Genomic DNA, 25,258 nt, shown 5'->3' on the forward strand with positions numbered 1-25,258 from the left:
CACAGCAGCCAAATGGCGGAAGGGCCCCAAATCCCAATCGTCCACTGACGCCTGAATGGATAAGCAAAATGTGGTCTATACGTGCAGTGGAGTATTAGTCAGCCTTAGAAAGAAAGGAAATTCTGGGCCTTCCCTGGTGGTCCAGTGGTTAAGACTTCGCCTTCCAACGCAGGGGGTGCGGGTTCCATCCCTGGTCAGGGAGCCAGGATCCCACATGCTTCACAGACAAAAAACCAAAACATAAAACAGAAGCAACATTGTAACAAATTCAGTGAAACGTTTAAAAATGGTCCACATCAAAAAAATCTTTAAAAAAAAAGGAAGGAAATTCTGTCACATGCTACGACGTGGATGAACCTTGAGGACATTATGCTAAGTGAAAAAAGCCAGCCACAAAAGGACAAATACTGTAGGATTTCTCTTACATGAAGTACCTAGAGTAGTCAAATTCATAGAGACAGAAAGTAGAATGGTGGTTGCCAGGGGCTGGGGGAGGGGAATGGGAGGTTAGTTGTTCATGGGTACAGAGTTTCAGTTTGGGATGATGAAAAAGTTCTGGAAATGGGTAGTGGTGATGGTGAACAATGTGAATGTGCTTAACACTGCTGAACTGTACACTTAAAAATGGTTAAGATGAAAAAAAATGGTTAAGATGGTAACTTTTATGTTATGTGTTTTTTACATAATTTCTAAAAAGTAAAGGCCAGGTCCAGAGTCAAGAGCCAGGTGCCAGGAGAGAATCTACCAAAAGCTGGAACTGGAAATCAACTGCCAGTTCAGGGAGCATTTGTATGGTTAAATTAGATCCAGGATTGATGCAAAAGGAAGTCATGTTTCTCAGATTTGTCAACGACGTGAGGTGCTCTGAGTGTCCTTGTTCTCTATGGGGCATTGCCCTCTGGGGCAGAACTGTGGGGCTTTGGATCTGTGATTGGTATGTGAGTTTTCAAGTTGCCTGGCCTTTCTCTTTTGTAAAATGGGGGAGACTTGCAGGTGTGTAAATTTCCATCTTTTTCTGGAATATGTAGCTGACCAGAAGTTCTTCCCAGATTATCCCGGGAAAGGTCTTACACAATCGCCTTCATCACAGCATGCTTCCTGAGTAAGGGGAGAGCCCGGGTGGGTCCGGGTCTCTGGCAGGGCCTGGGATCCAGGCTTCAGAGTTGACCGTCATGGGTATGCTCCGGGCGACTGGGGCTAAGGGCTGAGAGCCCAGCGTTCGCTGGAGGATTGGAGTAAGGTGGGAATTGTTTTCCTGGTTTAAGAAGCAACACACGTCACCTGTTAAAAGCTCCTTGATGAGCTTGGAGAATGGGATATTCTGGAACACCGACATTCTTTATTGTAAGAGTATTTACTCACGTATTCAGCAAACAGACATTGAGTGCCTCCTGTGTTCATGTACCTCACTAGATGGCAGAGGGAGATACAAGGATGAATAAGGCATGGTTCCTGCCCTCAGGGGGCTGATAGTCAGGTGGGAGGGGATTAAGTGTCCAATTACAATAGGAGATAGAGAGGAGGCAGAGGCAGAACTGCAGGGAAACTACTTCTAGTTAGATGGGGGAGGCAGGAATCGGGAAGTGCTTTGTAGAAGAGGGAGCGGTTGATTCATCTCTCAAAAGACGTGTAGGGCAGGGATTGCAAACTTGGTTGCAGTGGGGACCTAGTGAGATCAGTGACTAGAGAGCTCCTGGCCTGTCTAAAGAGGCTGGCTGGTTCCGTGTTGCCAGATCTGTCCATTTTCAAGAGATGCTGTGTTTTAGTTGGGATGTATTTGGACTCTAAGTAACAGATGTCCAATTAAGAACAGTTTATCATCTCACATGGCAAGAAATCCAGAAGCAGGTTGTTCCATGGTATGTTCAACAGATTTGCATCACCAGGACTCTGGCTTAGCTTGTGTCTCCCTTCCCACTACTCCCCCTCAAGGCTGCAAAATGGCTGCTGTAGCTCCAAGCATCATCATGTTCTCACAAGACAGCAGTGTTCAAGGCAGAAAGGATAAGGGTGAGGGATAAGAGATCATTGCTTCTTATATTTTTTTCTCTCTTTTTATCAGGACATTCTTTCCATTTTGTATCATTAGACAGAACTGGATCACAGGCTCTAGAAGACCCCTTCTAACTGCCGGTACCCTTTGAACACTGTGGCTTTGTCTAAAGAATTTTCAGCCCCATGAATCCTATACCTCCAGGGTAGAATCCAGGAGACTCTTTTTTTACCAGCCTCCTTTCAAATATTTGAATTTTTAGTTTTGGAATTTCCATTTAGTCCTTTTTTGTTCTTCTATAGTTTCTGTTTCTCTATTGGGATTTCTTATTTGTTCATTCAATATGAGCAAATTTTCATTTACCATCTTGAGCAGAGTCATAATAGCTGCTTTAAATCTTTGTAATTCTAACATCTGGAGCATCTAAATCACTACATGGAAAATTAAGTATGAAAGTGAACATTTACTGAGAATGAGTCAAGAAATCATACCAAGTAAATACCAGGGCTCTTTGTCCTAGATCTCTTTAGGATATTTTCCAGAACTGTTCATGTAGAATTGCCTGCTGATCGCAGCCTGGCTTCCCTACCTAACCTAGAACATTCGCAGGGCCGTGCAGGTGAGGTGTCCTGGAGCTTAAGCTTCATGAGCTTTAAGGTCAACTGGTTTTTGACATATAATAAAACTGTTTTCTGCTCAAACAGCCAGAGCCTGTTTCTGTTGCTGTGGCTCACCACCATGGGATGACGTGGTTCCTCCACTGGAGTGGACCCACTTTCCCTAGGCAGACACCAGGACGAAACCAGCGTTCCCTTCCTAGGGAAGAAGGGGAGCGTGGCTCTTGGGTAGGCAGCCAGCAGAATCTCTTGTAGCCAGAATACGGATGTTTATGTGAAATCTCCTGTTGGTAACTAATTCTGTTAAAAAACAGAACCCAAAAAACCCCCACTGTGAACCCATCTGCAGACTATTTGACTGTAGATAGAATATAGTTCTACTGGTTTGCAGCCCTGGGCATAGCCCTGGCTGTGGAGAGATTCCGGGGAAGCCAGGAGCAGCGAGAGTGGGGCTTCCTTTAAGGGGCCGAGTAGGAGATAAGACAGGACGTTTCGGGCCAGATCTTGGAGGACAATGGGGGCCATTACAGGTGTAGTGAAGCTTCATTAATATTTGTCAAGACCAGGACAGATTGTTGTTGTCGTTGTTGTTATTTAGGTATAATTCATGTACCATATAATTCACCCTTTTAAAGTGTATGATTCAGTATGATTCACAGAGCTGTCCAACCATCACCACTATCTAATTCTGGAACATTTTCATCACCCCCCAAAAGAAACCTCAGACCTCAGCAGTCACTGCCCACTCCCCACTCCTCCCAGCCCCTGGCAACCTCTAATCTACCTTCTGTCTCAGTGGATTTGCTTATTCTGGACATTTCATGTAAATGAAATGAGATAATATGTGACCTTTTGTGCCTGCTTCTTTTACTTAGCATAATGTTTTCAAGGTTCATGCATGTCGTAGCATTCTTTTTTACGGCCGAATATTATTGCATTTTATGGCTGTACCACGTTATATCCATTCATCAGTTGATGGACACTTGGGTCGTTTCCACTTTCTGGCCCTTGTGAGTAACACTCCTGTGAACATTCGCACAACAAGTGTTCATGGGGACATATGTTTTTAGTTCTCCCTGGTATATGCTTAGGAGTGGAATTGCTGGGTAATACGGTGCCTCTATGTTTAACCTTTTGAAGGACTGCCAAACTATTTCCTGAAGTGGCTGTGTCATTTTACATTCCCACCAGCCGTGTCTGAGGGTTCCAGTTTCTCCACATCCTTGCCAACATCTGTTACTGTCCGTCTCTTGATAATAGTCATACTAGTGGGTGTGAAGTGATATCTCCTTGTGGGTTTGGGTTTGCGTTTCTCTGATGACTAAGCATGTTGAGCACCTGCTCCTGTACTTGTTGGCCATTTGTGTATCTTCTTTGAGGAAGTATCTCTTCAAATGCTTTGCTCATTTTTTGATTGGCTTGTTTGTATTTTTTTGTTGAGTTGCAGTTCTTTATATACTCTGGATATTAGACCCTTACCAGATGTGTGATTTGCAAATGTTTTCTCCCACTTTGTGGGTTATCTTTCCATTCTCTTGACGGTGGCCTTTGATGCACAGAAGCTTTTAATTTTGATAAAAGTCTAATTTAGCTGTTTTTTTCTATTGTTGCCTATACTTTGATGTCAAACAAGACACCACTGCCTAGTCCAAGGTCATGAAGATGTTCCCTTATGTTTGTTTGTTTTTTTAAATTTAGTTTATTTATTTATTTATTTTTGGCTGCATTGGGTCTTTGTTGCTGCGCGCGGGCTTTCTCTAGTTGCGGCGAGCGGGGGCTACTCTTCGTTGCGGTGCGCGTGCTTCTCATTGCGGTGGCCACGGGCTCTAGGCGCGGGCTTCAGTAGTTGTGGCTCGCGGGCTGTAGAGCGCAGGCTCAGTAGTTGTGGCGCACGGGCTTAGTTGCTCCGCGGCATGTGGGATCTTCCTGGACCAGTGCTTGAACCCGTGTCCCCTGCATTGGCAGGCGGGTTCTTAACCACTGCACCACCAGGGAAGTCCCTCTGTTATGTTTTATTCTGAGAATTCTATAGTTTTAGCGTTTCCATTTAGGTCTTTGATCCATTTTGAGTCGATTTTTGTATATGGTGTGAGATAGGGGTACAGCTTCAGTCTTTTGCATGTGGATATCCACTTGTCCCAGTACCATTTGTTGAAAGACTGTTCTTTCCCACAGTGAGTTATCTTGGCACCCTTGTTGAAAATCAGTTGACCATGGATGTACGAGTTTATTTCTGGACTCTCAGTTCTATTCCATTGAGATATATGTGTGTGCGTGTGTGTGTGTGTGTGTGTGTGTGTGTACACACACACATATTTGTTTTTATGCCAGTACTGCAAATTCTTGATTACGGTAGCTTGTAGTAAGTTTTGAAATTGGGAAGTGTGAGTTCTCCAACTTTGTTCTTTTCAAAATTGTTTTTGCTATCCTGGGTCTCTTGTATTTCCATATTAATTTTAGGATTGGCTTATTAGTCTCTGCAAAAATGACAGCTGGGCTTTCGATAGTGATTGTGTTGAATCTGTAAATGACTTTGAGTGTTACTGCCATCTTAATAATATTGAGTCTTCTAATCCATGAGCAGGAGATATCTGTCCATTTATTTAGATCTTCTTTAATTTCTTTCAAGAATGTTTTGTAGTTTTCAGTGTACAAGTCTTACACTTCTTTTGTTAAATTTATTCCTAATTATCTTATTCTTTTTGATACTATCGTAAGTGGAATTCTTTTCTTCGTTTCCTTTTCAGATCATTCCTTGCTAGTGTGTAGGCATACAACAGATTTTTGTGTATTGACCGTGTATCCTGCAACCTTGCTGAACTTGTTTATTAGCTCTAATAGTTTGGTTTTTTTTTTTTTTTTTATGGCAGAGTTTGGTTTTGAAAGCAAACATATTCTTGTGCAACTAATTGCTTGCGAGAAATGACCTCATGTTTCTCTAACAAACATGTTTTGGCTGTGCTAGTGTAGGACTGGCCAGTAACCCAGTGCCAATCATACTGACCGGGCAGCAGTGCCTGGAGAAGAGCAGCTCCGTCAGTGAGATTGAAACACTTTGGAAGAGAAGTAAAACAGGTGTAGCTTCTTTCCCGCTGGTTTCCAAGACAGTGTTGTTCCTTCTGACCTACTCATTCCATTCCCTGCCAGCTTCTGTGATAGTTGTGTGGGAGGGGGACAATATAACAAAATAAAAAGACCCTGGCCAGTACATTCTTTGGATGTTTTTTAAGTGGGCGAGAAATTTAGCTCTCAGAACAAATTCCTTTTGTTTTCATGAGCAGTGTCTTTGGACACTTTGTCCTTCCTCACTTGGTCACCATGCTTTTCCCTTTGTCCCCAGAGCTCCAGGGTCGTAATTTCTCTTGGGCGAGCCCCGTTTTGCGGATGGCTTTCCTTTCTGTCATTGCTTGCTTGCATCCTCTCTCCTCCTCTTTCTCAACCTTCCTTCCTTCCTCCCTCCCAGATAGTATCTATAAGATAGCTTCTTGTAAAAAGAATAACACAAACCAAAAGATGACCAATAAACTCTCTAGCCAGTGGAAACCGATTTTATTTTTTCAAAAGTACCCTAGGTACCAAGTGCTGAAAATTCAAATACAAGAGAAAGGCGCAAAGTGAAAAGCGAACGCCTCCCTCCCTGCCCACTCCCCACGGCCCCTTCCTCTCCCCAGGTGCTCATTATTAACAGTTTCTCGTGATGATTTCCAGGAACAGAATTAATGCACAATCCACATAATGTATGTTTTTATATTTACAGGTTGTATTTACACCATCTTTCTTCCGTCATTTCGGTATTCATCTGAAATTGCCTCCAGTGGAGAGTTCCTCTTCTAAGAGTTTCCCAGCTCTCTCCCTGGGTGTCAGGAGAGGCCGCAGCCCACATAGCACAAGTTGGACAGGGTTTTCTCCAAAGTCGGGGGGGTCCTGGAGGTAGATGAGCCCCCAGGGTGTGAAAAGAAAACATTAACACTTACATTTACATTTAAACTCATCTTTTAAAAAAAACAGTTTTGTTGAGGCAGAATCGACATACATTAACCTATACACATTTAACGTGTACAACTTATACACGAAACACAGGTATATACCCATAAAACTGTCACCACAATCAAAAAATAATATCCGTTGTCCCCTGCCCCCCAAATTTTCTTGTGCCTCTTTGTAATTAATTCACCTCTCTCCCCTTTTGTCCCTAGGAAACCACTGATCTACTTTTTGTCACTCCAGATTAGTTTGCATTTTCTGTAATTTTATATAAATGGAGCCATGCAGTAGGTACTCTTTTTTTTTTTTTTTTGGTCTGGCTTCTTTCAATTACTTTGAAATTCACGCATGCTATTGTGTGTATCAATAGTTTATCCCTTTCAATAGCCGGGTGGTATTCTGTTGCGGGGCAGTACCACAGTTTGTTCATCCAGTCACCTCTTGGTGGATGTTTCGGTTGTTTTCAGTTTGGGGGCTATTAAAATAAAGCTGCTATAAACATTGTTATGCAAGTCTTTGTGGGGAGGTCCCTTAGGGTAAACATCTACAAGTGGATAGGCTGGGTCATACGATAAATGTGTGTTTACGTTGTTAAGACATTGCCAAACTATTTTTCTCTAAGTGGTCATACCATCTCCACCAACGGTGTGGGGGAGTTCCAGTTGCTCCACATCTTCCCTACCACTTGGTATAGTCAGTCTTTTTAAGAAGTATGTAGCGATAGCTCATTGTGTTTTAATTTGCATTTCCCTAAAACCTGATGATCTTTGCATAGGCTTATTTGCCATCTGTATAGCTTCTTTTTTTTTTAATAAATTTTATTTATTTATTTATTTATTTATTTATGGCTGCGCTGGGTCTTTGTTGCTGCACGTGGGCTTTAGTTGCAGCTAGCAGGGGCTACTTTTTGTTGCGGTGCACGGGCTTCTCATTGCAGTGGCTTCTCTTGTTGCGGAGCACGGGGCTCTAGGTGCGCGGGCTCCAGTAGCTGTGGCTCGCGGGCTCTAGAGCACAGGCTCAGCAGTTGTGATGCACAGGCTCAGTTGCTCCGCAGCAACTCCGGGATCCTCCCGGACCAGGGCTTGAACCCATGTCCCCTGCCTCGGCAGGTGGATTCTTAACCACTGCGCCAGCACGGAAGCCCCATATAGTTTGTGCTTTTTACATCATATTTAAGAAATATTTGTGAAATGTGTGTTACTGAGATCTTTTCCTATTTTCTTCTAAAAGTTTTATAATTTGGTTTTATAATTTATAATTAAAATAAGTTTTATAACTTATAATTAGCCTTTCATTTAGGTCAGTGATCCATTTCCAGTTAATTATGTTTATGGTGTAACTTAAGGTTAATTTTTTTACATATGGCTATCCAATTGTTCCAACACCATTTGCTGAAAAGATTATCCTTTCTGAATTGAATTACCTTGGCACCTTTATCAGAAGTCAGTTGATCATGTGTGTGTGGGTCTGTTTCTGAACTCTATTCTGTTTCATTGATTTTTTGTTTGTTTTATTGATTTTTATGTCTTGATTACTGTAGCTTTATAAGTGTTGAAATCAGATAGTTTGAATTCTTCAACTTTGTTCTTTTTCGAAGTCGTTTTGGTTCTTCTAGGTCCTTTGCATTCTCATATAAATTTTAGAATGAGCTTGTCATTTTCTATAAAACAAAACAAAAAAAATACCACTGCAATCTTTATTGGGATTGCACTGAATCTATACACCAATTTGGGGGAAATTGACAGTATTAAGTCCTCCAAACCATGAACATGGGATATCCTTCTATTTATTTGAATCTTCTTTAGTTTCTTTCAAAATTTCAGTATACAAGTCTTGCAGTTCTTCTGCTAAATTTATTCCTAAATATTGTATTTTTTGATGCTATTGTAAATGGAATTGTTTTCTTAATTTCATTTTCAAATTATTCATTTCTAGTGTACTGATATACACTTGATTTTTGCAGATTGACCTTGTATCCTACAATCTTAATAAACTTGTACTTTGCTGATAATTTTTATCAGGAATGTATATTGGATTTTGAGATAATTATATGGTTTTTCTTCTTTAGTCTCTTAATATGGGGAATTACACTGACTGATTTTCAAATGTTTATTCCTTCATCCTTGCATTCTGGAATAAATCCTATTTGGTCATGATATATTAATTTTTTATGTATTGTTGGATTCAACTTGGTAAATTTTTGCTGAGAACTCTTACATTTATGTGCATGAAGGATATTTGTCTGTACTTTTCTCTTTCTGGCTCTGGTATCAGAGTAAAGCCGGTTTCGTAGAATATGTTAAGAAGTATTCCCTCCTCCTCAATTTTCTGTAAGAGTTTGTGTAGAACTGGTATTATTTCTTCCTTAAATGTTTGGTAAAATTAGCCAGTGAAGCCATCTGAGCTTTGTTTCATTGTGGGAAGATTTTAAACTACAAATCTGGTTTTTAAAAATATATATATGGTTATTTATGATATCTGTTTCTTCTTAAGTAAGTTTTGTTAGTTTGTGTGCATTCATCTTAATTGTCAAATTTATTGATATAGACTTTTTCATAATATTCTCTTATTATCCTTTTTTAAAATTTATTTATTTATATTTTATTTTTGGCTGCATTAGGTGCGTGGGCTTCAGTAGTTGTGGCTCATGGGCTCTAGAGCGCAAGCTCAGTAGTTGTGGCACGTGGGCTTAGTTGCTCCGAGACATGTGGGATCTTCCCGGACCAAGGCTTGAACCCATGTCCCCTGCACTGGCAGACGGATTCTTAACCACTGAGCCACCAGGGAAGTCCTTATTATCCTTTTAATGTCCGTTGAATCAATGATGATGGTCTCTTTCTCATTCTGATATTGGTAATTTGTGTTTCTCTCTACTTCCAGATCAGTCAGGTCACAGGTTTATCAACTTTATTGATCTTCTCAAAGAACTAGCTTTTGGTTTCATTTATTTTCCTTATAGTTTTTTGTTTCTATTTCACTGATTTCTGCTCTTACCTTTATTTCCTTTCTTCTGCTTGTTTTGGGTTTGATTTGCTTCCCTCCCCACCGCCCCCCGCCCCGTTTCTTAAGGTGGAAACTTAGATCACTGTAGCTCATGTTAAGTTCTCTTTTTAATATGTTATATCACATACATATTAGTATCACTGTGCAATTACATAGCTTATAAATGTGTATTTGTTGGAGGTATAACTTAAAAAATTTTAATGACAGATGTGTACCATCAAAAAAGTTTGAAGACCAGCAGACCCAAATGAGAAGGAAATCCAAAAAAGAGGGGATATATGTATATGTAGAGCTGATTCACTTTGCTGTACAGTACAAACTAACACAATATTGTAAAGCAACTATACTCCAGTTAAAAAAAAAAAAAGTTTGGAGACCAGCAAAAGCATTCTTTTTTTTTTTTTTTTTTTAATTTATTTATTTATTTTTGGCTGTGTTGAGTCTTTGTTGCTGCGCGCGGGCTTTCTCTAGTTGCAGCGAGCGGGGACTACTCTTTGTTGCGGTGCACGGGCTTCACATTGCGGTGACTTCTCTTGTTGTGGAGCATGGACTCTAGGCGCGTGGGCTTCAGTAGTTGTGGCATGTGAGCTCAGTAATTGTGGCTCATGTGCTCAGTAGTTGTGGCTCACAGGCTCTAGAGTGCAGGCTCAGCAGATGTGGCGCACGGGCTTAGTTGCTCCGCGGCATGTGGGATCTTCCCGGACCAGGACTCGAACCCATGTCCCCTGCATTGGCAGGCGGATTCTTAACCACTGTGCCACCAGGGAAGCCCCCAAAAGCATTCTTTGATTGGAGCTCTGGGCAGACTCATTATTGGAAATTTTGAGCAGCGACATATCATGGGAACACAGGGATGCATGATTGGTGATGGTGTGTAGGATGGGGTGGATGGAGTGGAGACAGGGTGTCCGACAGTCACTCCCTTGGCAAAACCCTGCAGCAGCGTTGGAGTGGCATCAGGACACAGGTGGAACTGGGCAGTCAGATGCCCAGTTCTCACCTGAGGGGCCAGCACTGAGCACCAAGGATCGTTTTCAGAGTTAGCAGTAATTATGTATGTGAAACACCTGGTGTACAGGGGACACTCAAAATGATAGCTGTTATCAAAACAAAAATGTACTTCTTTATAAATCAGAGATCATTAGATAAACTGAAGGAACTAAGCAGCACAAATGTTCTAAATACTGTCTGTACCTCTTCTTAATTTTTGTAGTTCTGTTTTGGCCATTTATCTCCCAGACTATTCTCAGCTGGTTGGTTTTTGTTTTTCTTTTTGTTTCCTCACATGGTTTTCAAGCAGTCAAAAACCCCTTAGTCTATAAGATCCAGTTGAGGCTTTCTACTCCTCTTCGCGGCCTTACAAGGAGTTGTCCTCCCTTCACCTGATCTGTCTCCCGTGGTGGGCGGGGCAGTCTCCAGCTGGAGTGGCAGGAAGCAATCCATCCAGAGCCCCTGGAGCCTCCCGGAGTGGCGGCCCAGCCTGTGGACAGTGGCCCCTCAGGGCTCCACACGGCCTTGTTATTCGTGGATCACACACGTGCAAGGAGCACTTACGTGCCAGGCCCAGGGCCCACTCTGTGCTCATGTGTGGGTGCCCTTCACTTCTGAACTTCACAGGGCAGGTGCCTCTATCCCCAGGCCCCGAGAGTCAGGCTGGGATCCAGGTCTGCCGCCCCAGCACCCTGGTGCTGCGAGAGTGTTGTGTAGACCCACATGGGCAGGAAGACACGTTGAGGACCACCCGGGAGATCCCCACCCGGCACCAGCTCCCTCGGAACTGTGAACTGTCGTTGGCTCAGCGCGGCCCCTCCAGAGCCCCCAACTGGAACGCGACAATAACAGTAATTCAGCTTCATAATTGATCCTCATTTTTGAAACATGTTATTGTCTGTGGTGATGATAAAAGTAGTTTCATTAAGGATAATAGCTAACATTTCTAGAGAGCTCGTGCCAGGCACTGAGCCCAGGGCTTTGCCAGTCTCTTTCAGTCACCACAACCATCCAACAAGTAGATACTATAATTTTCCCATTTTACAGATAATTAGGGGGCTGGAAAGCCTGAGCTTCATACTCTCTGTATGGAGTGCACAGTTTCCTATGTGGTCAGCCTGACCCCCCAGTCCAGCTCATTTTATCTTTTTCTCTGTCTTGCTCTCTGTGCTCCGGCCTCACTGACCTTCTTTCCCCCACCCCCGATCTGTCCTCCTGCTGCAGGGCCTTTGCATGTGCCGGTCTCTCCACCCAGGATCTCTCTTCCCTCCTCCCAGCAGCTCCCTGGCTTTTGCCTTCTTCACTCCACCTCTTCCTTGGGCTCACACGGCCTCTCTAGCATTGCCTCCTGAGGGAGGTCTGCACTGCCCCCGCTCCCACCCCCCATCCAGCCCCGCCTTCCTCTACTCCCACTATCCCTTTCCCACTCTTTGTGGCTCTGGTTATAGCTGATGTGTGGATTCTTTGATTCATATTGTCTTTCCCGATGGGCTGTGAGCCCCAGAGCTCAGGGACCATGTCTTTGCTCGTTTTTGTTGTACCCTTCACTTGCATTCCTGGCCGCTCCATGAGCTGAGTACACAGTAGGACGCGGACTATATCCGTTGAATGAGTGGCCACGTCTCCAGGACCGTGTGTGTTGCCCACAGCAGACGTCAGCATCTCTCCCCACCAGGTCCTCTGAAACCCTGCAGTCAGTCAGCTGGGGAGCTGCCTGTCTGCTCCTCCAAGGTCAGGACACGGGGTCCGCGAGCCCCGTGGGGACCAGCATGCGTGCTTTACCCCAGCTCAGCAGGCATCTCCCTGCTCCCTGGACCTTTGACTCCGACCCACCACCTGCACAGCCGGGTCACGGGGTGCCGCTCCATGAGCTGCTGGGTGCAGGTAGCTTTGCTCTCCCAGAACACACATAGAACAGTACCTGGCACAGGATTTTTTTCAACTCCCAGGTGGTCGTGACGTGCAGCCAGGCTGAGAAAGGCTGGGAGCGAGGCTGTGAGCCCTGAGAGTGATGGGGAACTGGGGCTGCCTTCCTTTCATTCCTCCCTCTCCCCCGCCCGCATTATCAGCCAGAGCAAGTGAGGATGGGCCCCAGGGTGCCGCTCTGGAGTGAGGGCCATGGCTTTCCTTAGCTCAGTGGTTTCCAAATTTGGCTGGTATTAGAATCACTTGGGACTTCTTAAAAATTCCAGAACCCAAGCCACACCCATGCTAATTAAACCACAGTCACTGGGGGGTGGGACACAGGTGGCAGCAATTTTTGAAGCTGCTCCCTAAGTGATTCCAAACTGTACAGACAAGTCTGAGAACCACTGCATTAGGTTCTTAGCTGGGCCCCTGATCCAGAACATACAGCAGACACCACCTTCCCTTAGACTGTCTGCTGCCCAAGCTGCTGTGTGTGGAGACCTTTTCTTCTGTTGTTGTTTTTGGGGGTTTTTTGGGTTTGTTTTTTTTTTTTTTTGGCTGCGTTGGGTCTTCGTTGCTGTGCACGGGCTTTCTCTAGTTGTGGTGAGCGGGGGCTACTCTTTGTTGCGGTGCGTGGGCTTCTCATTGCGGTGGCTTCTCTTGTTGTGGAGCACGGGCTCTAGGTGCGCGGGCTCAGTAGTTGTGGCTTGCGGGCTCTAATACGCAGGCTCAGTAGTTGTGGCGCACGGGCTTAGTTGCTCCACGGCATGTGGGATCTTCCCGGACCAGGGCTCGAACCCGTGTCCCCTGCATTGGCAGGAGGATTCTTAACCACTGCACCACCAGGGAAGTCCCTGGTGTCTTCTGTTTCATTTTATTCCAGAGGTCAGGACCATTTCCAAAACTGCAGGTTCAGAAATCCAAAGTGAGAGAGAACTGGTGGGCCATGGATTCAGGGACGTTACTGGGACGTCTTTGGTTGAGTCTGAATCAGTCTCAAATTCTTGCTTTTGAAACTTGAGAGGGTAGTTTGCTGCTGCCTTCCTGAGTCACACTGAAGGGGCCTTGCATCCTTAAAAACAACCCAAGAATGTGTACTAAAGTAGCAAAGTGAGGAAGTAGCTGCCTGGAGGTGAGACACAATAGCTGGGCCTCTGGCAACCACCCTGGGCTGCCAGGTGGTCTTGAGAAGGCGGGGCACCTGCTGAGAACGGTGGGGCAGCACCGTCACCCAGGCTCCCGCAGATCAGTCGGCTCCCCACTGCGTGGCCGCCCACTCCAGGCTGCTTTGTCATCAGGGAGAAATAAAACTCTAGCTTATTAAGCCCAGGTGGGTTTTTGTTTTGTTTGGGGGCTTTTTGTTATTTGCAGCTGAATCTAATTCTAGCAGATACCGTGGATTCAGTGGTTTGGCTCAATGCAGGTCTGTCCTACACACGGGGCCTGGAATGCTCAACGGTGTTAGGTGACACAGGGCAGTGGTGTGAGTTTCGGAGGGCAGGGGAGAGGAGAGGTGGCCTGGGGACGACATCACCTGCCCTGCACACACCCTCAGCTCGTGGATCAATGGACCAGGGGCTGACAGAGCCTCGTGTGTGTGTGTGTGTGTGTGTGTGTGTGTGTGTGTGTGAATGGGTGGTGTGTGCGCGCGTCTGTGTGGTGGGGCGTGTCGGTACGTGTGTGGGGATGTGTGTGAGTAGCGTGGTGTGTGGTGTGTACGTGTGGCTGTGGCGGGCGGGCGGATGGGTGTATATGTGTGTGGTGGGGTGGGGGTGTGGAGGGGTGGGTGCCCGCTGCGTTACATGCAGCGAGGTAGGCAGGGAGGCTGTAGGGCCCTGTGGGGAGGGCCTGAGCTCCGGGGGAATGGCAAGAAAAGGGAAAACAAGGGGCCAGCAGGGTGGGTTGCCCAGCAGAGAAGGAACAAGAAGGAGATTAGGAAGAAAGCAGGCAGCGCAGGTCTGGAGGGGGAGCCGGGGGCATGAGAGGCCGGAGCAGCAGCGAGTGGGTCTGGGTCGGGGCGGTGCTCTGTGGGGAAGCCGTGAGGGGCTCTGTCCCGTGCTCATGCTGCAGCTGGGGCAGCGAAATGTGTGTGTTCTTGAAATGTGGGCTGGGTAGGATTTTGTGTTTCTACCACACACTCGGATCATCCCTCTGATAACGTCTCCTTCGCCCTTCGTCCTACCCCACAGACGGCTGGGTCTGTGGGCCGGACCCCTCCCCTCCCCTCCCAGGCCTCTCTGGCCCTGTCCCCGTCCCTCCCGCCGTCCCCCACCCCTGGGCCTGGCACCAGCTCCAACACGCCGGGCTCCTGGCTGGACCCAGGTCTCTGCAGGGCTCTTCCGCCCGCCCGTAGCATCGCCCTGCGTCACCCTGACCCCTGTCCTTCCCCGCCACTTACACACCCTGGCACGGCATGTTTATTTTTCGTGAGCGTTGTCTGTTTCCTCACGAAACCTTCAGCTCCATGACACCAGAACTTTAATCGCCTGCTGTTCACTTGCTGTTTGTTGACTGAATAACAGTTTTTTTTAAGTATTTTAATTAATTTATTTATTTATTTTATTTTTGGCTGTGTTGGGTCTTCGTTTCGGTGCGAGGGCTTTCTCTAGTTGCGGCAAGCGGGGGCCACTCTTCATCGCGGTGCACGGGCCTCTCACTATCGCGGCCTCTCTTGCTGCGGAGCACAGGCCCCAGACGCGCAGGCTCAGTAGTTGTGGCTCACGGGCCTAGTTGCTCCGTGGCATGTGGGATCTTCCCAGACCAGGGCTCGAACCCGTGTCCCCTGCATTAGCAGGCAGATTCTCAACCACTGCGCCACCAGGGAAGCCCCAATAACAGTTTTAAATGACTAGGGCCAGAGCTGATTGACTAAAGCCCATGATGTAGAACAAGTTTAAGTCTAAATACAAGAGTGCTGAGGGGAGTTAAGTAGTCAGAGTTGGGAGGATAAGAAACCATACGATTTTAAGCCTCCCCTAAATGTTATGAGCCCCACCCACACTCGGGTGTGTGATGGGTCGGTAGCTTGCGTTCCTTTGGGAACCAGCACCCCCGTTACAGCTGACGGGGAGTCCGCCTGCTGTGGCACTGAGGGGTCTCAGACGGTGACAGAGAATCAGGACCCAGTCAGATGGCGCCTGCAACACCCAGAATGCTCCTTAGCAACTCAGTTTGGGGGCGGGGAGGGGGAGGACAAGGACAGATGTCTGAACACTCCGCTCCCCTAAGGCCCAGGATGGGACCTGGTGGGTGTGAAGAAGGGGTGAGGAGGCCCGGGCAGGGGTGCTGGCATGGCCGGTGCTGGGGAGGTTCTCGGGATGTGTGTGGTTTTCCCATTCTGTGCAGATGGTGCCAGGAGAGTGGGTTACGTGAAGCAAAGCAGCTTCGGAGTCGCAGATGGAAAAGTCACTTTTATTTCAGACCTGATGCCTTTCTTCCCCTGACTTCCCCCGAAGCCTCAGTTCCATCCCAGGAGAGCTTTCAGGCTCACAGTTAATAAACAGAGCCCAGATGCACGGGGCCGTTGGCGCTGGCATTGGACACGGCCCAGGGCCCTGGTGCTCCCCCGGGGGATCACCTCAGATGACTGTGCTGTGGGCGTAGAGGAGCTGAGTTCGCGAGACTTTTCTTCTGTGTCAGCTCTCCAGAAAACCCTCCTTCGGGGCAAACCGTGCTCGGGAAAAGCTGAGCGCATGGCCTACTTACGGGCAGCATTAATTACGGGCTCTCGGGTGCCTGTCCTCACTTAACCAAATTCCCGGGCTGTCAGATGGGGACTGATTTACCCCGAGGTGACCCAGGCCCCTTTCTCTGACCGCTCCTGACACCTCAGCCCGGGTGGAGCGGGGGTGTGGAGTAATCGCCGGGGAGGCGCAGGGAGAGGGGCCGAGGCCAGGCTGGGCCTCTGGCCGGCGGGGTCCACACTGCTGCTGTCATGGGGCTTCAGAGCAACAGAGGCACCTGCGGGGGCCGCCGCGGGGAGCCGGGTCCAAGGCTGCGGGCAGGATGTCGCCGCCCAGCTGGGTCTCTGGGGCCTTGCCCTCGGTTGATTGTCTGGCCACACCGTCTTCCCCTCCCTGGCAAGGTCACCGGCCGCCCACACCGTCCCCCATGGCTCAGGCTCAGAGAAACAGTCCTCTCTCATTGTGTTTTGCAGCCTTCATTCCTCACAGCTCGTTTGTGAAGCGGGCAAGGGGTAGCATTACCTTTCTCGGACTTGTTAAGCTGCCCAAGAGGAAAAAAATAAACAAGAAGGTTTTTCCTCCTCCCAGAGTCTCATTACTTGTTGGGTGAGCCTCGACCCGTATACGTTTCCAGAGAGAGACACTCGATGCCGACCGGCCGAAGGCTCGTCCCTGGACGGGACTCAGACCCTGTGCCGGCCGTTCACCGTCTGCTGGCTCTGCAGCCGCACGGGACCGTCGCCGAGACATCTCAGCTCGTTTAGGATGCCCTGTTTCTTGCCTTGGGTTGCTGGATGTGCCATGCTCTTCCACGCTCTTTGTCATTTCTGTCCCTTTGCCGGGCGTGTGCTTCCCACCTGCCGTTCCGCCCCACCCCAGCCCCCAGTTAATTTCCTCTCCCCTGAGTAGGCTCCACACCTTTCACTGGCTTAGATTTTTGCAGGAACACACTCTCTTGTATTTGTTTATCTGCCTGACTCCTCTCCCTCCTAGACTTGAGCTCCCTGAGGTCAGGGGTTCTACTTGGGTCGCCTTTTTGTCTTTGGTGACATGGTGGGGTCCATCGAGGGGGGCCCTCAGGTGGGAAGGTTCAAGCCTGAGCTGCTCATGCGCTCCTGGCCCAGCTTCCACACTCTTGATTCCCACAACTCACCCGCTGTCAGATCCCTCATTTGCATTCTCAGCACTGCCAGCTTGTGACTTCTTTCCAGTTTCCCTCTTAGTCATGTACTGCTTGGTCAGGTTTGTGTAGGATGCTCTCCATTCATGTGTTCATTCATTCATCATTCATTCATTCATCCATCCATCCATCCATCCGTCTACACACTGGCCACTCCTCTAGGCTCTGGGTGTGCAGGGATGAACAGCACAGACCTAGTCCCTGTCCACGTGGGATTTACATTCTAAGGGGGAAAGACAAACAAGAAGCAATCAAATCAATACATAAGATGACGTGGAGGAGTGAGAGGGTGGAGACGTGGGCTCTGCCTCTTGATGAGGCTGTGGACGCCGCAGTGCAGAAGATCGGGACGCAGAGGTGCAGCCGTCCCTGGGAAATACGCTCCACCGCGTTGCCTTTGATTTCTCTATTCTCCCGCTTCAGAAAATATCCTTAAATAGCCTGACAGGAGAAAAGGCCCTCAGTCTGTAAGGTTTTTCCCCTTTGTTGATGTGGTTAGATTATCGTTCATGTCTTGTTAAGAGAGAATGTCCTCGAAGCTCGAGCTTGCTGAGAAGATGCATCCTGGGCTGCAAGGAGGGCCCCTGGCAGGGACAGTGGACCTGGGAGTGCCCAGACATTGCCGCCAAGGCGCTGTTGAGTCCGCAGTAGGTGCAGAGCTGGCCTCAGCCCTTGGTGGCAGAGAGCCCAGGGCCGCGGAGCCTGGTGTCTCCTGAGTCTTGCTGTCTTGAGGCCTCTGGTTCAGGACTTGGCATCTGGCTCATCTCGGGGCAGCTCAGTGCCCCAACGGCTGCCTGGTGGAGATGGTCAGTGTGCCGTCCTCCCCGGTCCCTTGCACGTCAAGGTGGCCATAGCTTGAAGACAGGAGAATGAATGTCCAGGTTCCCAGAGCGCCAGCAAGTATCTGAAACCACTGGTGGCTTCACCGCTCCAGATAACACCCGTGCTGCCCGAGGATGGGGCTACCAGCCCTGCTTGTGGGCGCCGTGCTGCCTGTCCTGCTGTGCCCGCCCTAACCCCCCGCCCTTCCTTGGCCTGACAGATGCGGACACGAGCTTGTGGTGCCCCTCGCTGCAAGAGGTCACGGCCGCGTTCCACAACCTGGGTGCCCACAGCCCTGCTTTGCAGCCCCCGGGTCCCCTCCAGCACGGCGGGAGGTGAGTATCTCCCCCTCCTTGGTGTCCTTCCTCATACGGTCCACAGCCACTGAACGCAGTTCAAACCCATCTAATCGTGTACATTAAATGTGTGTAGTACCAATTACACCTCAGGAAAAATGTAAAAAACAAAACAAAACAAAATATTACCCCCAAAATAGACTCTTCTAAACATATATCCATGCTAGGAAACACTAAAGTATTTCCTTTTCTGTAAATGTAATACGCCTGGCCGTTCATTGTACAAAGCTCCATTTTCATTATTGTTGGTGGTATCCAGCCTTGGCTCAATAAGCATTTTACGAGTTAGAGAAAGGAAAGATTTCCTCTGATGATTATTTTAAATTATGTGCTTTTTTTTTTTTTTTTTTGGCCATGCTGTGCGGCTTGTGGGATCTCAGTTCCCCGACCAGGGATTGAACCCGGGCCACAGCAGTGAAAGCCCGGAATCCTAACCACTAGGCCACCAGGGAACTCCCAAATTATGTGCATTTTTTGAGGTTAAAAAAAAAAGTTACCAAGCTCAGGCTGTAGCCCAAACGCTGAAGCACAGAGTCTGGGGAATCGCAGCACACAGGTACCCCTGAACATAGTTTCGCACCACGAATGAACGGCATGTGATACAGCCTCGAGGCGATGGGAAGAGCCAGGCACGGCTGAGTCTTGCTGCTCTGACTGGCATTTGTTCCCTCCCCTTCTTGACTCAGCTCTCGCCACCCCTCCTCTCCTAAGATGTGTCCCAATCTCTTTGGTCTGTCTCCAAGCCCCTCCTGGCACATTATCTAGTATCAACTCATGGCCAGCAAGGCACAATTTTACATGTAATTTCCACAGTGCTCCACTTTGTGTCGTGGGTGCCCCCTTTGTGCCCTGGGCAGCGATGCTCATTTGTCCCCACTCTCTAGGGACAGAGCCGTACGATACATAGACGACTCGTGTTGGGTGGATGGGTTGTAAAGGTGTCAGTTATGGCACCTCCAAACTCTCTGTTGAGAGTTCTTTGAGCAGTTGGTTTGAGAACCCCAGACAGGCTGCTGCATGGGAGCCCTCTCCCTCCTGCCGACAAGCCCTCAGGGCACCGTGGTGGGCGGATGTTTCTCTAGGGGAAGGCCAAAGCTTTCTTAAGAACCTGTTCCACGACTGTGTTTGGTAATTGTCTGCCAAACCAAACCAGACCAAACCACACTTGCTCTGCGGTAAATACCCTGCCCATGTGCCAGCCTGCCGTGAGCGATGGGGAGGGAGGTGAAGCTCCGCCCGCTTGCCTGCTGCTCACCTCCTGCTGTGCGGCCCAGTTCCTGACAGGCCTCGGACCCGTACCGGCCCGGGGGTTGGGGACCCCTGCTCTAGAGTATTCAGGGAACACCAGGAACATTCTGGTGTCTCTTCCACCAAGGGTGTGGCGTCCTTCACGGTTACATGGGCCACGAGAGAATCTTCAGGGCAGGCCGTCTTCTCTCTGTCGTCCTCCTCGGAGGCTCGTCCCGTGTCACTTGGTTCCACGTCAGGTGCTTCTCCATTGACCTCTAGGGTTGTCACCATCTAAGGCTCTGCTGGCCGAACAGATGCCCTGGGGCTCCTCGGGGGTACCCACAAGCCTTGCAGTGGCCAGGACTGGAAATGAGGGCACATGTGGGCGCACGGCTTGGCTGTCTTGCTCGTTGCTATGAGAAAGACAGGTCTTTCACCAATTGTTCCTAGTCTCAGATTTCCTTAAAACTCATCACCGTCTCATTGAATGCTTCAAGATTTCCTTCCAGAAGGAAACAGCCCTGCTGCTGCTGGACCGTGCACGTCGTCTGATGTCTGCCTTGTTGCAAATAGAGTAGCCCTCTGCCCAGTGATAAGGCTGGGGAGGGAGAAGTCAGGAGGATATTTGGGGAAGAAAGGCCAGCAGAGGAGGGACCAGAACGTGAACACCGGATAGGAAGCAGGCGAGAGCCTCGGCATCCTCACAGGGGGCCTGTGCCACTCGGCTATTCAGACACTCTTCGTCAGGTACCCCCCGTCTCACCTGGGAAGAGAGGGGGCAGTGGCTGGTCTTCCAAGGCTGCTCCCTGATTACAAAGCCCAGGTGAAGAGCCCTGGTCAGACCACAAGGCTGGCCGCTAAAGACCAGCAGCCTGCTGCTGTTGCCTGGTGCCAGAAGCCTTCATCCATTTGGTTCTCCAAGAGGGCAGCCTGATGCAGAGGCCAAAGGGGTCAATAAATGGCAGCTAAATCCACTGAAAGGGCATCCGGTCACGGTCACGGTCACGAGTGGGAGTGTTTGGTAACTGGCTGCCTTGGGGCAGGGTAATTCGATCCAGGTAAAATTTGCTCCTCCCTCCCCCTCCGTTAGCTCAGCATCTGTTCCTCTTCCTTGCATTGACCTCGGTCCCGCAGAGCCCAGATGACGGGTCTGGTCTGGTCTGGCGGTGGCCGCCTGAGGAGAGCACCCTGCCTGCAGCCCCCGCGGTGGGGCGCCCGGCCCACTGCTGGGCTCTCGGTCATGGTGGCGGCAGTGCTCGTAGCTTCCCTTACAGTCTTCCCTCAGAGAAGGTGCAGAGGGGCACTGTATTATTTTTTTTCGAACAATAATAGGGGAAAACAAATAGAGAAGCTGACATACTTCTCTTAAGAGTGTAGAACAATGTCATTGCAGCCCAAACTCCAGCTCCTGGCTGCTGGCCAAGGGCCGAGAGCCCTAACTCCGCCAAGCCTGTGTTGAGGCTGGGAGGCAGGGGTGGGATGAAGCTGCTTTGCAGGTGGAGTCTGGTGGTGGGACCCTCAACTTGCCCTTCACCTGCCGAGTCCTCTGGGAGAGGAGTGGGCTTATTAGGCTGTGAATTCCTCTTCTCCGAGCTGGAGGCCTGGGGATGAGCTGATGCCGCGTCCCAGAACAGCAGTCACGATGCCGACGTCCCAGTCGAGCCTCAGAAAGGCAGGCCAGGGACGAGGACCCCGATTTGTTTCCTGCTGCTTCCAGCAGAGGCGGCACAGGGGGGGGGCTGTTCCCCTGTCCACTTGGGAAGGCTGGCCTTCCTGCCCAGCGAGGAGAGGCCTCTCATCATAGCCACACTCCCCCTGCCCAGCTCGGAGAAGACGCATCACCAGCGCACATTTTCTACACTCCTCCTCCCACTGGCAGCACCAAACTGTCTGAAAGCCCACTCCTCTCGGGCAGAGTCACAAAGTCGGCTCTGAGGCTGCCCCCACCCTTCGGGAGATCTGAAAACATTCCCACCCACGCTTGCATGGCCCCGTGCGTGCTCACGGGCTGGTACAAACCAGAACTCCCCTGCACACACTGACGCAGGCCCAGCGCGTGCCCAGATGCGTGAGCGCCAGCCTCACCCGTTCGTACTCGGACCCTAATAAATGCTAAAACCTGGAGGAACGTCTGATCCCAGTCCTGTCCCGCACCCCCTCCCAGCTCTGGTTTGTTGACACCAATTTCCCGGGTGCCTAGAGATGGGTTTTCTTTTTTTCCCCTCTGAGAAGCAGCACCAAGGAGTAAAGAAGAGCGGGGCCTTTTCACTGGAGCCTCCGGGACTGTGGCCGGGGTGGCCGCACAGGAGGCTGTTACTGTTGACAGTGTCGTTGTCGTCATGGGTGTCTTCATTTATAGAGAGGGCGCTGTTATCAGGAGCTCCAGGCCAGTTAGTAAGAGTGGAGGAGAAATGGGAACATATTGTATATGTATAACTGATTCACTTTGTTATAAAGCAGAAGCTAACACACCATTGTAAGGCAATTATACTTCAATAAAGATGTTAAAAAAAAAAATTAAAAAAAAAAAAAATGCACAAGATAATTTCTTAAAATTTACTAATCATAAAAAAAAAAAAAAAAAAAAGAGTGGAGGAGTGGAAGAGACAGCAAGGGGAGCCTTGTCATAAAGTCACCTGACTTATTTGAAACCAACCATATACACTTGCCCAGAGAAGGAGCATTATTTTAGTGAGGGTGCCCCTGGTCGGTGTCTCCTCCAGGGAGCATGTGCCTGGGAGGCTTGTGCAGAGGGTGGTGTGGCTCTGCTGTCGGCTAGTGCCTCTCTCCCTGTAGGACTCTCGCCACCCTGAGCGTGACTCTGGTCTTTAAAGAGGGTGTTTTCAGTACGACCCTGGCCTCTAACTTCATCCAGGCTGTTTCCTCTCTAGGGGAAAACTGGCCATGCCGGGCTTGTCCGTGGACAGCATGGTAGTGGGACATCTTTGGAGGGGTTCTTGAGGACCACTTACACTCTAATTTCACCTTATTTGCAGATACTTTGGCGTCTCACCTGACGTAAGCTACAAAATAGTGTCCTTTTCAGTGCATGAGCAGACTCAACCATAACTGTGGGGACAAAGAGTGCTTTTAAGGAAGACTTTTGGGGGGCAGTGGAGAATGATTTTCTGGTTTCCAAGTCCCAGAAAACTAAAGCTGGAGGCCTTGCTGGAGTGGCAGCGTTGGGGAGCCAGCCCCCAAGAGGCCCCGGTGACCCCCCACCTCCTGGCATTCATCCCCTTGTGCAGCTGTCTGTCACCCGAAGTCACTCTGGCCCGTGTGGCCTGGAGAAATCAGCAGAAGCGATGTCACCTCCAAGGTTAGGTTATGAAAGGCTGCAACCTCCGTCTCAGGAGGGCATCTCCTCTCTCTCAGGTCCCTCGCTTCAGGGGAAGCCGGGGCAAGTTGCAGAGCCCTGTGGCGAGGCCTGCACGGCAAGGACTGAGGCCAGTGACCCCTGAGTGAGCTGGGAAGCAGCTCCTCCCGCCCAGTCAAGCCTAAGCTGACAGCGGTGCCCCCACCAACGTCTTGGGGGCAGCCTCCCAAGAGACCCAGAGCCAGACGCGCCCTCCCTTCCCCGCCCCTCCACGCTGCTCCTGGATTCTTGACCCTCAGAAACTGCACAGAATAATACGTATTTGTTGTTTTTAAGCCTCTACATTTGGGGGTCATTTGTTACGCAGCAGTGGGTGACCAGCACACACAGGGCATCAGGGTCCCAGGCTGAATGGATCATCCACAGGCTCTCTGTTCTCCAGCAAGTGCGGCCTCACTTCTCCCCTTGTGCCCGTCTCCTCCTGTTTCCTTTCCTTTGTTTTTGTCTTACCTCAGCGAGCTTAAAAGTGAGGCTAGCCTGAGCCAGAGGGAGCAGCAGGACACCCCGCAGGAGACGGCCGTGGACAGCAGCCTGAGCTGCATCTGTAAGGTGAGCCCCACCCCTCCCTCTGCTCGCAGTGCAGGCCTGTTCAGCCTCTCATTCAGCGAATACTGTGCTGACTGCCAGGAGGGATGCCACAGGAGCCTGTGCCCTCCACGCCTGCGCCTGCCCCTGACGACCCCAGGGGCCTCGACTCCAGACCTCACTGTTTTTCTCAGTTCCTTCCCAGCGAGGCCCAGGGCTCACAGTGCCAGGGAGGCACCCCTGCCCTAGCGCCCTCTCTGTTCTCCAGTTCCTGACGCTGTGCGCGCTGGCCCAGCCAGGGGCCTACGCCGATGGGAGCCTCTTGGGCCTGATTGAGCTGCTGTGCCGAGCCGGCTTGGACGTAGGGCTCCGCCTGCTGCCCAAGACTGACCTCCAGCAGCTCCTGCTCCTGCTCCTGGACAACATCCAGGAGTGGCCGGGGAAGGTACGGCGGACCCCTGAGCCAAAGCCCAAGCCCCCAGCCTCACTGCGAATGCTCTCTCATGGCCCCTAGAGCACCCCAGGTGGGGACAGCGCTGCTCCCGCCCTTACCTGGCCTCCACGACCCACCCTCTTACTCTCCAGACTTCCCCAACCACCCCCCCCCGCCCGAGTGGGCTGGTAGGGAGGTCAGGGTGGAAGGCGGGGCACGCCCCCCCAGCCCACCTTGATGCCCGCTGTCCCCGCAGCTCCGGCCGCTGTGCTGTGCCCTGAGCCGGGCATCTGATCACCACCACAACCTGCTGGCGCTCGTGCAGCTCTTCCTGGACGTGACGCCCCGGAGCAGGTGGGTGCTTCTCCACCTCTGTCTCCCCACGTCTGAGGCTTATCCCCGCCCCTGTGCTCACCCGCCTGTGGGCCGTCCACAGCCCTCCCCATCAGTCCCCACAAACCTCCCCCTCCCGCCCAATGTCAAAAACCCAGGAGAAAGAACTAAAAATACAACTCACTAATGAGTTCATTACAAAGGGAAAAAAGCCTCATTTTCTTAACGTGGTCTTAGCAAAGCCGTCGCCTTGTACAGTTAGCCTCAGACCTGCAGCATCCCCAGCCGCCCTTCTTTGCGGCTCCCTCCGCGGTCCTCGGTGGAGGGAGGGTTCCGTCCATCATTCAGACCTCAGCTGTGTGTTGTCTCTTGATCACTCCCCGCTCCCACCCCCCTCTCAAACTCTCCATTCATCCTTCTGTTTTATTTTCTGGACAGTATTGATCTCTGCCAGAAATTATCTTACTATTTGTTCCTGGTTCATGGCTGCCTCTCCTCCTTGTCACCTCCAGGAGAGCAGGTCCCTTGTTGGGGTCACTGCCATATCACCCCACATCCAGAACAGTGCCTGGCATGCTGTTGGCGCTTTGTAAGTTCTTTTCAAATGAACGAACGAGGTGAACAAACAAACTCAGCCCACAGGGAGATAAGACCCATTCGCTGGACCTGCCCCAGTCTCTCCCCTCTCCCCTCCTTCCTTCTCCCACTTGAGGCCACAGCCGCAAGGAGTCCCTTGCCCTTCCCTGTGCAGACCACTCCCCAGGTCCCCTCCTCTCCTCTCCAGCCCTCCGTCTGCAGCTCCTCCCACCTAGAATGACACCCCTT

At 49.9% G+C, this 25,258-nt stretch overlaps 1 protein-coding gene across 1 annotated transcript in view; it reads left to right on the top strand.

Annotated features, from left to right (window-relative positions):
* The window catches only part of FAM178B (family with sequence similarity 178 member B), a 101,262-nt gene that overhangs the window by 37,641 nt on the left and 38,363 nt on the right, over positions 1 to 25,258 (top strand). Inside the window, exons 7-10 of the mRNA XM_082427386.1 lie at positions 18,401 to 18,515; positions 23,598 to 23,691; positions 23,936 to 24,112; positions 24,357 to 24,454. Of these exons, the coding sequence (XP_082283512.1) occupies positions 18,401 to 18,515; positions 23,598 to 23,691; positions 23,936 to 24,112; positions 24,357 to 24,454 (484 nt within the window). The remainder of the gene's footprint in view (positions 1 to 18,400; positions 18,516 to 23,597; positions 23,692 to 23,935; positions 24,113 to 24,356; positions 24,455 to 25,258) is intronic.

This window comes from Balaenoptera physalus, assembly GCF_965194825.1.
Source record: "Balaenoptera physalus genome assembly, chromosome: 15".
In the NCBI taxonomy this organism is placed as follows: domain Eukaryota; kingdom Metazoa; phylum Chordata; class Mammalia; order Artiodactyla; family Balaenopteridae; genus Balaenoptera; species Balaenoptera physalus.